Source organism: Nansenia antarctica (assembly GCF_963989245.1).
Source record: "Nansenia antarctica genome assembly, chromosome: 5".
Lineage (NCBI taxonomy): Eukaryota > Metazoa > Chordata > Actinopteri > Argentiniformes > Microstomatidae > Nansenia > Nansenia antarctica.
In genome coordinates, this window is record NC_137690.1 from 22,593,195 (window position 1) to 22,607,387 (window position 14,193).

The 14,193-nt window shown below is 43.1% G+C and overlaps 1 protein-coding gene across 1 annotated transcript in view; it reads left to right on the plus strand.

Moving 5' to 3' along the window:
• Positions 1–1,418: 1,418 nt before the first annotated feature.
• Positions 1,419–14,193, plus strand: part of smtnb (smoothelin b) — a gene marked incomplete at both ends in the record, with an annotated part of 49,915 nt that continues 37,140 nt past the window's right edge. The window contains one exon of the mRNA XM_080531477.1: positions 1,419–1,469. Coding sequence (XP_080387603.1) covers positions 1,419–1,469 — 51 coding nt within the window. The remainder of the gene's footprint in view (positions 1,470–14,193) is intronic.

The window sequence follows — 14,193 nt, forward strand, 5'->3', positions numbered from 1 at the left end:
TTCCAATGATATAAAATACAACAGAGTATTAATCATCCAAACATAAATGTCCAAATTTATGAGACATGGTCCTCTGTGGTTCAGTTGGTAGAGCATGGTGCTAACAATGCTTAGGTTGTTTGTTTGATTCCCTTTGGGACCATATATACTGAAAAATGTAAACGCTTTTGTCAGCTAAAAAGGTGTCCAAAGCAACTTACATTGGAGTGAGAGCATAGATTTGTCAGTATATTAGATTCCGATTAGATTAAATTCAACGTTATTGTAATTGCGGAGTATTACTAGAATTTTAACGACATGCAGTCAGATATGATCACAGTGGGAATCAAACCCACAACCTAAGCATTGTTAGCGCCGTGCTCTACCAACTGAGCCACAGAGCACCATGAAAGGAATATATACCTGCATATTCCAGCGAGTGAATTTAGTCGGTGTTTGTGGCAAAACCCTTTTATTAGATCATCTTTGTTTGAAGTATTGTTAGGGACTGTATTTTGGTAAATGATTATGTGGTCCACTAGTTGTCGCCCTCTACCTATTTTCCCCCTCACGTTGTTACGGCACATTATCACGGAGTAGCAGACCATCATCGGTGAATGCGCGGTTCTCATACGACACATTACCTTTGTAAAAAAAAAAAAAAAAAAAACGAAGTAAAAATAATACAGCTAAATTTGCTACTGACCGATAGCTATTTGCTATCGACGGTTGAATATGATAGACCAAATCATGAGCCTAGCGTAGCTTAAGTGTTTGTTATAGTGTGAAAATAATAATATAGAATATTTTCTGAACAAACGTGTTTTGTCTCTCTCTCAAATTAATCAATTAATGTTAATGATGTCTCTGATCCACCCACAAACTATTGCGTGTTTAATGTCTTATCTCCAATTGGTCGAAGCGTCCAGGGGGCGGGCGTACATCAACAGGAATTCTGGATTCAAAGCTCGCGCTATGTGTGTGTGCCTTTTTATTCAGCGTTTTCTGAAGTTCTGGGAGACAACTTTCAGTGGGAAGTGTAGAAGGGCGTAGGACTGAGACATGTTATCCTACTACAGGACATTTCGTTTCTATATTGCCGTAATCTAAAGAGGATTTTGAGGCAGCGCTTCACTGTGCTTAGATATCCACACTGCCAGGTTGTGAAGTTGCCGGGAAAAAAAGATCAGTTATTCGAGCAGGTGGAGCACCACTTCTGACTAACGTCAAGAAAAGAGGAGGGGGTTCGATGCTGACTAGGGGACTCTTTTATGATAACTACAATTAGTCCGCATAATCTAATCGTTTTCTAGCATACAGATACAGCATACAAATAAATAAATAAATTAGTTGTTGAAGGACGCAACTCTAACGTGGAAATCGGTCGTTCATCTTTGCAATTATCCTCTTCAACTTGGCATTGTGAAGAAATACTAAATATGTCTGATGAAAGATATTCAGCATTGGATGAATCGTCGCTTCGGAACCTGGTGAGTAGCCGCTCTTGCCGACAGGTTGTTGAAAATAAATTGTTGTTTTTCCCCCTGATAAAATAACTTTTAACGGGATGTCAATCTGAAGATATGCCAATTTGACACACCAGGTCAACTCAAGCCTCGTCCAGCGAATAGGCATATTCAGTTCCCAGTTGTTGTCCGTCCAAGAAGTCCAAACACCTTTTTCTTAATAATCTCATGTGCACGATCTGTGATCCACCATGCTGGGTACCACTTGCCAACAGCTACCCAGTAAAGCAGTACAAAATAAAACTCCTGGTATATCACAGTGTGTTAGATGATGCATGCTCTTGTTAGCTAGACATACTATTTGTTACTATCTCTATAAACCCCCATGCACCCTTGACCACCACATTTATGATCACTGGATGATCAACCTGAAATTAACAGGCCATACACTAAAACTCCCACTAAAGTTGACACTGTTGCTCCACAGGATTATTCATAAAAGCTGTCAATGTCAATTATTTTGAGAGACACAAAGCATCTAGCCTACATCATTCCACACCTGTAGCACATTAGATCGAGGAACATTCCTGGCCAATTGGGACCTTGAGAAAGGTGGAACTGGTGTACTTCCAGCTTGTTATGGTTAGGCCAACTGAGGTGGTAGGCTGACTGTCAGATGTGGTTCAAGTTCTCCTTCTGTGGCAAGAGTCCCCTGTTTTTTTATTTGGTTGAATTGTTAATGACCTAACATACAAACTCAGAATGTCTACACAGTGTGTACACACACACACACACACACACACACACACACACACACACACACACACACACACACACACACACACACACACACACACACACACACACACACATTAAAGGCCATCTTAAAATAACATTTTGATTTCCACTTTTTTAAAGATGGCTCTTTTTGGTAGAGGAATGCAGTCTGTTTGGATAAAGGCGGGGGAGGTAATGAATTGTTGATCTGCTAAAGATTTATTTGATATTTTTTATTGAATGCCATTTACCCCTCTCAAAGATAGCAGGGAATTGTCTGGCCAGGGACTCGGGTGACTTCATCCTCGTAAATCTCTGCAAACTTTTACCAAGAAGCATGAATCTGAGAGAGTGCAGGACGAACGTAATGTTCCTCCTCATGACATTCTAATGTCTTCACTTCAGCTTGGAATAGGGTAAGATCTGAATTCAGTCTAGACTATTGAAGGGCTATATATAGAATGCTAAGCGACAGGAATATGGACATCTGTAGCTTTATAGTTTTTTGTCTTTCCACTCCCACACTTTCTACATTTTTGTACCTCACTGGCTAGAGTGATTAACAGTTATGAGTGCATTGCATCATGCATTATCAACCAACTCTCAACACTTGACTGCATTAACATAGAATAGGGCTTTACAAAACATTGATTAGATAACATCTAATGGCATAAAACAAAAGAGGTTTTGGGTGAAAAACATCAGACACACCGCAAGTTGCCTTGGCTTATACCTGTGTAGTAAGTGTAATTTCTCTAATAACAAAACGTCATGCTGTTTCAATAAGTACATTGTGTGTGTGTGTGTGTGTGTGTGTGTGTGTGTGTGTGTGTGTGTAGATACCCAAAGTATATATCCATTAGGCTATATTTACATTATTCTGATGTCTGTGATAGTTGCAGAATAACAAAGAATCAAATGCCATGGCTCGCCTCATAGTCAATGTACTGTAGTATTTATGGCGGTGAATGAGGCCTACTTGTATATGTCCCCTATGGCTTTCCCATCTCAGATGTGACCACCAACGAGGGCCTCCAAGCTCCCAGCCCTTCAAAGACCAGCTTGATGTTTTGTGGTGTCATTAAGTGTCGCTTTTTTCCATGGCAGGATCATCTCCAAAAGAAACAAAAGGCTGTCTGGAGCTTATTGCTTCAGCCAAGTGTATATTTGGGGCCATGATGGGATTGGGGGCCTGCTTGTGAGAGATGAATGGCGCCTGATGTCCGCTTATTTCTTTTCTACAGTATCATAAGGGTTAAAACAAAAAAACAAAAAACACCTAACTGCTGAAACAGACCTGAATATGAATAAACAGTGCTTTAGCATCAGGGCAGCAGTTTGTGAACACAGGTCTCTAACCTGTTGCTATTCAGGAAGCTGGTAAAAAAAAGCCATTAAAACGTTTAACGGTAGAACTGCAAATGGTCTATACAGCCAGCACTGATGAAGGGTGGGGTTTCTACAAAAACAGGTTTAGAATACACACACACACACACACACACACCCACACACACACACACTCACAGACACTCAGTGCTGTACCTAATGAACTAAACAGCTAAAAGGTCATATGGTGGTCTCTCTAACGGCACTAATCTCATGAATACTCTTCCATTCAGCCCACTGGCTGCCTGATTTATTGCTCATTTTGTTCCTCTCCACAGCAACCTGGGAGAGCACCTTTCTATTGGTCTGAGATCCCTAAACTCACACAACATTACATTTACATTACATTGTTGGCATTTAGCAGAAGCCTTTATTCAAAGCCACTTACACCAACTACCTTTGTCTAAGTAAGTGAATCATCTACCCATTAGTCATCATAAGAAAAAGTAATCTATGGTAAGGCCAGGGGTCATAATGCTAGAAGAAGAATTATATTTTTTTTACAGTAGAGAAAATGTAGAGGGGATGAGGTCTGACAGTTAAGATGTAGTAGCCAGAAGAGAGACAGTAGTCTGGAGGTCAGCATCAACAGTCAGTTAGCGTCTTCTCCCCTCCTCTGTCTCTTTGGCACCTCACTGTTGGAGGAAGCTCTGGGAGCTTAACTACCATCTTAAAGCCAGGCCATGATCATTGTGGAGAGACAATTGCTAGGGTCATGTTTCCTGTGCAGTTTTTCATCTGACACTGGGACACATTTAAGTTAAATGTGTCCCATAACTCATAGATCGATATGGTCTCTCTGCTCATAGGTTGTGGTTGTGTCCTGATAATTTCCACTGATCGTATTATGGTGTGTGCAGTCAATTTCTTGATTAATACAATGACCTACGTTTTTCAGATAAGAGGAAGGCTAGGCTAGACTATGGAGGATAATTGTTAGTCATTATGCCTTCATTGAATCCACGTCATGGAGAGCAATGTAACAAACCTGCAGAACAGGCCGACCACCAGGTGTTCCAGACAGAGCCACTGTCAGTGCGGGGTCTTACCTTTCCCTCTTGTCTGGTGAGCTTCAGTGTTACACCTGCACAGGAAGGCAGGACGCACCTGCTGGCTCAAACGAGTGACTGACAGTCTGACAGCTTGCTCGTATCAGGCGGCCTCCCCACTCCCTCTGTAGTGTCTCTGAACCTGCTGGGCCTCCCTCCTAGTCTCTTAACGTGTAGGTAGGTGAGACCTCACTCAACCAGATCCAAGTTGAACCTCCTTAGTTGACTGTTTTTAGAGTTCTGGTGATATGCTGAAGTTGCAAAGGATCACCCTTGTTGTGGCGTTGTTTTGTTCTGTGAAGAGTGAGTGTTACAGTTGCACACCTGAATGTCATCATCATCATCATCATCACAGATATGAGGTTACCCTCCCCAAGGTGCCTGGTGAGCTGATGATCTGTGTGGAATGTCCTGCATGGTGATTTGTGACTGGGCTTGCAGGCCCTGTGACTATCCTCTCTCCCCAGTGAGAGAGATTCACATGTTAAAAATAATGACACTGTGTGGTTTCAGGCCCAGTGATATATGGGACTTTATGGCCCTCTGGGCACTGCTGTGTTTTGACAGTGGCTGGAGGGTCACAGGGAGGCAGAAGGAATGGGTTTGTTTTAGAAGCTCTCACACCATTCCCCTGGTCATCAGACCCCCAGAGACCTGGGCTGAAATGTCAGTTCCTTCAGAAAAAGAAAGAAAATGATCTGAAGAACTATAACAACAGTCTGGGTTTATTTTATTGTAAGTTTATTTGTGTTTTATGTTATCTTTCACAGAGTTTGTTACATTTGGTGGCAGTTGCCATTATTCGTTTTTCTGATAACACACTACAGTTGGCCTAGATTTTGCTGATGTCAGTGTATCAACAGGGTTCAAAATGTCTCTCAACTCCCCTCCAGTAAGCATTCAACTGTAAGACCTGTTTGCTGCACAACTTACTCCAACTTGACACTGCAAGGCTAGACATGCGTTTTTGAAGCATCAAGAGAACCACCCTCCCCTGCATTCCCCGGAGTGGTTCTGAGGTGGCTGTGAAGAAGGAGCAGTTAATGTTTGAGTGTTTTCCAACTAGGTCCTGGATGCAAGCTGCAGCATGCTATACAGATACTCTCTCAGTCGTTGTTGTCGTCGTCCACCCCACCCCCGCCCCCCCCGTCCCCCCCTGGCTGAGATAATAAGAATAGGACCAGCAATTTAATCACTTAATAGAGCTCCTCCATTGAGAGCCTCTCTCTTGGTTTCAAAGTGCATGCAGATTTGAAACAGTTCTTTACCCGGGGTGAGACTGTCTATATGTATGAGATTGTCACTGGACTTGTGTGGACCCTCTCATTTAGCCTAGTATGATGACGACCACAGCGCATCCAACTGATGACACAGTGCACGTTTTTTATCTAAACCATACTGTGGTTGGTGGTTGTCTCCCCCACACAGAATATATACAACACCCTGGAGTTTGAACCAAGATAAGAATGAGCATGTTTATTTGATAAGATGGAAACTTTTGTCTCTCTGACGAGTGCTAAAAATAGCTATTTTTTGGACTAGAAATGGTGAGAACTTTGACATGGGCTACATTTGTAAACCTAAATAATATTATGTTTAGTCCATTGTGTTTCAGGATGTTTTTGGAACAAGAACAATCATTTTCAGTGAATGTACTATGTGTTCTATAGAATCAGAAAAAAATAAAATAATCTACTCATAGAATACATAAGTCATTATGAACCATTACAAGTTCCTTTTTTATGATTGTTCCTTGTGTATTTGCATCTGATTAGTAACCGTTTTCTATTTAAGTCCATCTAGCAATACTTGGTGATCTTGTTGGAAAAAATTAGGCTTGAGAGAAACATAGATTATGTGGTTCTTTTCACCACCTGCAGAAGATTTATTAGAGCTCCCAGTTCTCTGTGCGTGTGTGTCTGTGCGTGTGTCCGTGCGTGTGTGTCTGTGTCCGTGTTTGTGTCTGTGTGCATCCTTGTCTCTCCCTGTGGTAGCAGTAGTGTGGTCCAGTGTTGACAGACTAATGGGAGGAAGGCCAGAATTCTGCAGGTTGAAGTGCAGAGGCCTCACCACAGCTGGTCATAACGTCAAACACATCTGCTATGCAGCATAGCATGTCATGTACTGTATTAGTGAAAAAGGTCAGCGATCCATCTTCAGAGAGGGGTTGTCAGCCAAGCAGAGAACTAACTCTGAATTGATGGGTTAGTTAGGCTACCCAGAGCTTTGAGAATTATTCTTCTGTCAGTGCTCAGCCTCTATCTCTCTGTAAAGTGAACCAGCAGGCAGGGCTTCTGGGGCTGGTCCCTGCCTGTCTGGAGCAACACCCTGCCAAAAAGAAACCTCTGGAAAAGTGATTTGAGGTGTTTTTCTCCTCATCCTCCTCCTCCTTTACTCTCTGGGATGTGTGGATAGGCCCCTGGTCCAGTGTTCCCGGGGGCCTAGAAGCTTTGGGGATCATGAGTTTGGAAAACATTTTGTCTTCTGCTTTTTCTGGCACATACCTGCAATAGATTCATGAAACAGGTGTTCTAAACCCAGGAGGAGCGCAGTTTGTAGATATTTACAGTCTCTTATGTGACAGGCCTGGAGCCATTCTCAGTGACTGCTGATTCACAGGTCCCCCTGCCTAGGCCATGGTGGCCTTGCTCTGCCTGAAAGATACAGTAAATTGCTGACACAGATCTCTCCCCTGCCCTCTGTTGCATTTCTGTGTCTCTTTTCATCACATCACATAATCTTATCCTCTCTGCAGCTTTCTTTTGCTACTGGAGTGGTCTATTAGAGGCTTCACCAGGTGTGATTTCTTTGAAGACCTTCTATGCTTCTCCAGACCTGCTTTATGTATTATGGTCTCTGACAAATCCTTTGCAAAAGACTGTGATCAGAAGATGGGATCAAGAAGATGGGAATAACTATTGAAAGAAAGAAAAAGAGAAACCACACATCACTTGGGGTTTTAACCTTCCTGTCTGGAATCCCTCAGGAAAGAGGCATTTCCTGAGATCCACCAGAGACGTCTTTGAGCGGATGTTGATGTTTTGCTTTCGTTGCTCCAGTGTTTAAAATAGTGGCACTCTAGATCTACTCAGCTGATTTTGTAAGTATTGTTTTGTTCTGTTGGTCTCTTTCTCTGCCCCTCTCCATGTTGCGGTCATTACAACGGGCACAGTGGATGAGAAGAGGGAGCTGTACCCACTGGGCTCATGAATCTTGCTGAACACCGCGTTCAAGTCCTGGGACCTCCAAATGAGCAACAAGCTCTCTCTTCCATCCCGTGGGACTTCTGTCTCCCGCCTCCCTTATTCAGACAAACGAGTCAGTCACGCAGAGCTGCAGTTAGAACCGTGACTGAAGACAGCACAATGTCCCATATTTGGAGTAGGCCTACTACCCATCATGCTCCAGTTCTTCTCAAGTAGCCCTTGATCTTGGCCATCAAATTAGGCGATGTCAGCAGGAGTTAGAAATCAGATCAACCCTGCGTGAGAATTTGTGTCATGTGACGTCTCTTCCATGTGATGATGAGGGGCCCGCTCTATCACTGCATGTGCTTATGTTAGCTGCAGGGGTTCTAGAATATGCTTATGTTAGCTGCAGGTGTTCTAGAATATGCTTAAATGTTAGCTGCAGGTGCTCCCCAGGTGTTGTGCAGTAATAAGAGTTAAGATCAGGTAAGGAGATAATGGAATGAACAATGGTAACACAGAAACTGAGGACTTTGTGCTTTTGAATGGAAGGCAGAAGATTGACGTGGCAGAGTAATAGACATCAAAGACAAAGAGCCTAGGTGGGTCTGTAGTCTCTACTTGTGGGCAGGGATTGGATAATGGTAATGTGTTGCTGTGCACATGGGACTGGAAATTAAAGTGAAATTATCCCTGGAGAGGAGAATGAGGACAAAATCAACAATTTAAAATGATAAACAGGTATAGTTTTTCCATTGTTTGTGAGATGTCTGCCTGGGGAATGAGGAACTGTCCATGTCTCTGTTGTCCGCTACACAGCCCTCTGATAGGGCCACCTCACGTCCACTGACCCGGATCCTCATAATCACCAGCTGTGACCTGCGTTACTGAGGAGGGACACATGCAAGACTTAAGCTCTGAAAACTGAATGATGCAGAATTTAAAAAAAAAAGAATTGTAAAAACCAGCCAGGAATTAGTCACTGATTCAGAGGAACGTTTTGATTTGAAAGGGAAGCAACCGACCGTGAAGAAGTAGAAGCAGCAGTTCATAGAAAGGAGGGTCATAGCAGGCTACTGTATGATGATTAGGATTTCACTTGCTCCCCAGGATTCAATTACCCACAGAGATGAGTGATACATTTTGCACAGTGCCGACTGACCTCACATCAACACATGTTAGTGGGCCTCATTGATGATCAACTAACACGTGCAACGCACCATCCAAATGTGACAACACTTTGGACTGTAACACGCCCATGACCCAGCAGTGCATGCTGTAGTGTGAGGTCTCAGACCTTCACTTAGTGTGTCATTATTCTCCTGTAGTTCTTTGTCCACACACACATGCATTCCCATGCTCTCTCTTTCTCACTGTTCGATGGAGTGGAAAGAGGGCCACTGTTTTCCCTGGCCTGGCATGGCATGGCATGGCCTGGGCCTCTTGTCCTGCCACAGAGATCTTAGTGGGGGATAATCTGCCCCACATTATGGAACTCTCCTCGCTGCATGGGCTGAGCCACAAACCCAAGGGATGAGCCTCAAACCCACACCACCCCCACTTCCCACTCCAATCACCTTTCCTTCTCTCCAAACAATAGCTGCACAGTATGGTGAAGTGCAATCTGCCCTTGAGTTCAGTACACTTTCTAGACCTGTATTTCCCCCAGAGACTAGGGCCAGTCATTAAACTGTCGTTTTTAACTGTAGTATCTTAACTGTCTCATACACAACAAGGCTCTCATTTACGCTGATCATATTTCCATTTAGATGGGTGTGGTGTGTACATTTGTTTGCTCGTGGCATTGGGGAATGGTTCAGAAGGTGTACCAGCCTGTTTTTAATAGAATTTGAACTGGAGCCCTGCACTTACATTATACATGTACTGTATGTGTTTTCTCTCGTTCGTTTGTTTGTTTGTTTGTTTGTTTGTTTGTTCCTATGTATCTGTCAGTCTATGCCAGTCAGGCTTCCTCGGTGGAAGCTGGTAATCTACTCTAGCCCTGCTCTGAGGTCCCATGCCCTTATATGGACAAACTCACTCTGGGGCTGACACTGGAGTCTGAGGCACTGATCCGATCTGCTGCCTGGCTGCACTCTAACCCCTGCTCTGGAAATTATTACAGAACCAACCATAGACGTATCGTATACCCACACACGCACACATGTTGTCAGTCACACAATGAAGAAAGCATTAAGTACAACAACAACCATTGAGACACACACGTGCACACATGTTGTCAGTCAAAAGGTTACGAGACAGCCTGAGGGTTGTTTCGCTCTGAGACAGGACTGGGAGGAGGAGAAGAGGGGATTCCTTTCAGACGCAGGCTGTGATGTAGAGTGACTCTATACTGGAGTTAAGTAACAGCATGACGTTGCTCAATGTGACTATGACTCAGACCATGGAGAGACTAGTGGCTGGTACCCTGGCCTCCGCAGCCCTGACACACACTCCAGCCAGTGTCTCTGCCTGCCTCCTTGCCTGTCAGCCTAACACAAAAGGGACCAGAGCAGGATTCAGAGACTCAGACTGCTCTTGTCTTCCCTGAAGCGGGGTAGCTCTGAGGTTTTTGCCAATCCAGTTCAGTAGTCTGTACTTCACTGTACGTGTGTGATTGGATCACCCAGAGCTCCATGTGCCTCTTGGCAGGAGCTGGACAGTTGTCACATTTTCAGTTTGGTCCAGATTACTTCTGACAGTTCTTGGAGGCTTAGCCTTTGTGCATGAGCTTTAAATCAAATCAAATCAAATCAAATTTTATTTGTATAGCGCATTTGAAAAGCAAGTGAAAAGCTCTGTCCTTGAACTGAGCTTTGGCATACTACATGTTTATTGTCACTTACATTTGTAACAAGTGAGATTGAACTGTTCAACAACTCTGGAGATTCAGCACCTGACCCGGCAGCCCAAGAGCTAGCCAGGCTTCGTTCTGTAAATATGTAGTAGTAGGTGATACAGTGTTACACATTGAAGCAGTGATGGAACATAGCGTAGCCACTCAGATCTGTTTTCCTTACTATAGCCCTATATGAACAGAGGCACATGCAGGCGTGGACTTGGTGCTGGCAGTCCTCAGAAGCCTTTCCCCAGCTGGTGGGTATTATGAGTGGGGCTTGGTATGCCATAATCGCCCTCTTATTGACAGTGATTGATTGAGCTACATCAGCTAAATCCCTTTATGGACAAGTTTGGGGTTTTTATTCTGTGGTGAGCTCTTTGGTGGAAATGGGCCTTTGGTCTGCCGGATGTTGAGTCAGAGAAGGCTGCATGCCTTAACAATGGTGCTTATGAAAACTTGAAATTACTTTTTTTTCATTTCTTACTGCAGTACATGTAATTTGACAGGTTTCCGGTGGGGCAGTCAAACAGGGCTCCAAGCGCTGCAGGGAACTTCATAGAGAACTGGATTGATGGAGGAAATGAAATGGGTTACAATGGTATTCCTATGCTACTTTCCTAACCATCATTTTGGGTTGGGGGAGGATGCGTCAGCTATCAGCAGGAAGTTCTGCCTGTCTCTCTCGCAACCATGTCCCTCATCTTTTCTGTCTACTAGAACCACCCTTCCACTCTATCCTGTTTCCCAACCACTCTGCCTGAATCAGGAGACACACCAAGGCCAGGTGTGTGAGGGGAGCTTCCTGATAGGCTGACTGTGTCATACACAGATCTCTGTTGTGAGTCAGGGTGCTGGCCGGTGTGTTATCTCTGTACCTGACTCATGCCTATTTCCTCTGTCTGTTAACAGTGTTTCTTCCTCCATTCTCAGAAAACTGCTCAGGACAGGAAAAGACCTCACATTCTCTTGGTCAAGCAGTGTTCTCAGTACTCACTACAGTAGAGAACACTCCGTTCTGTGCGCTCAGTGTTGTGGCTCAGTAACTGCTGCCTTCTGGATCAGAGTGCTCTTTGATTTGACCATAGTGACGGTTGGTTACCCAGAAGCCCGTGGTTTAGTTTTTGAAAAAGGCCCACAGTGAAGGCCCATGGTGTAAGGAGCTGTCACTGAGCGGTCTGTCCTGGGGCCACAACACTGGGCTCCCTGTTACAGTACCTACCTCTGGTCATAAGTGAACTCACACGCACTGTGTTTCCGTCTCTGGTTCATTAACAGTTATGTTCTGTTTTCTTTGGCAGACGCCCAAGGGAAAGGTGTGTTTTATTTGCTCTATCATTACTCATTACCTTCCTGTGTGCGACCCAGTCATTGGTATTGGAGTTTCTTTTTCAAATGAGCGTGCTGTAGAGGGAAATGACGGTTACAGCTGCTGGCCTGGTGCCAACAGACAGTCATTTCCTCAGCATGTACGTGGCATGACCTATCAGGGCTGACGTTGGGGTAAGACCTGCCGACGGATTGGCCAGTCAGAGGTTTTTAGAACCTGCCATAAGCTGTTGCTTGGCAATGTGCTGTCATCAGGGACAAAAGTCGGAGTCCACATGATCACAACAAGTTATGGATTCTGTTTCATCTTTTACCGTCACCTTGTGATCTTAGTTCATCACTGTCTGTTTGTGTTTGGAAGAATTGGGGTAATTCAGTTGGTAGCCTAATACCATGGAGACCACAGTCCAATGGCAGGCCATCACATGCCCTGTTAATGGGATGAAGGACTCATTTTATTGAATTCTGGAACTTTCAATCTTTGCAACAGGTTATTTTAAACAGAATATTGAATTACATGTTTGGCTTAGCTTAATTGAATTACGTAGTTTCTCCCCTTGATTCATAACTGTGTATGTGGTCTGTTATGAAACACTCTCACTATAGCTCTCACCTGTTTTCCGATTTGTCTCATGCTCCAGGCTGTTTTTTTGTTATCTGAGAAATGTAATAAATAAGTCAGTAAATCCTAGTCTAAAAACTTGGCAGAATATGTAATCTAATCATAGCATTCATGCAGCAATAAGCTTGACGGCACAGGAAGGCCCAATCCCATTTCATCCCTTGGCCTTACCAATTCTTGTTGGCTTGGAGGGTTAGGGCTACATGGACCTCCAAACAGATTTTTTTCTGAGGCACACTCCAAACGGAGTGTTATAAGTTAAGTGTACTTTTGTATTTTGTAAAATATTTTCTTTATACAAAATCCCACAATGCCTTGTGAATCATCGGCAACTCACAAGCAACAAAAGAAAGCCACAAATTATTTAATAAAGATAACTAATAATAATAATGGTTCAGACTTCCCATAATAGTAATAATAACAAAATTATGATAACTGTAGTATTATCTCACTTTAATGTCATTTCAATGTATTATAGACCATTTCTTTATAACAAGCATAACAAAAAAAACATTAGTATACCGATGTCTCGAGCTAGCTATCTAACTTTATAATAATGTTTTAAGGCTGATTTCTGCATGACAGTCCTGCATTTTGAAATGTTTCCCCTTTAATGGCATATGACGCCCAAAATGTAACTCAAGTCCAGCCACGAAGTTGTTGCACTTGTTACCGCTCCACTGATATCAGTGCAGACTGGCAGGGTAGGAGCACGGGTTGCTAGCCTGCAGAGCACTGCTATTCTGTCATGAACAGGCCTGGTAATGAAGTATTGTTCTTTTTATTTAATGACTTGTTTGATCGATTGATACGGTGACATTTAAGTTGTGAAAGAATCGCGAGCGTCGATGCTTTTCTATGATACTACTGATCACGTATCAGGGTCTTGAAGGGTTATCCCATTTCATACCAACTACTAGCCCTTGTAACTCTGTTCTGAGGGGCAAGCCTCCAAAACGAGGGGTAGGGGTAAAAATGTGTGTGTGTGTGTGTGTGTGTGTGTGTGTGTGTGTGTGTGTGTGTGTGTGTGTGTGTTGAGAAAATAGAGTAAAAAAATTAAAAGTAATTGAGTAAATAGTGTATATAATGTGTGTTTTAATTTCTTCTCCTCTCTTGCCTTCTAGCAGCGGGCCCTCTAATATTATTAGTTGGTTCAAGTTTATTTCGAACAGCAGTCCAAGTACATTGGAATACAAATTATTTCAAAAATAAAGCCTTTTTTTTTATTTATTTTTTTATCCACATGGTTAAGCTGTCCGAAAGGGAATAAGAGGAAGCAAAGCTTATTTGTCCTATCCCCATTCACACACTACAGTTACAGTAGCGTAGGTTTACAACAGAAACAAACAACAAACAAAAAAACAATCAGGCTCAATTTTGTCATTCAAATTCAAATACACACAATACAGGATACAAACTATCATACGCTAATTTTAGCAAATGGCATGTCCTGTCTCTTCCATGTTGTATCTAGAAAGGATATAATTCTTATACATTCTTTTGAATTGCAGTTCATTAGTACACATTTGGAGCTTTTCCTCAAGGCCATTCCACAACA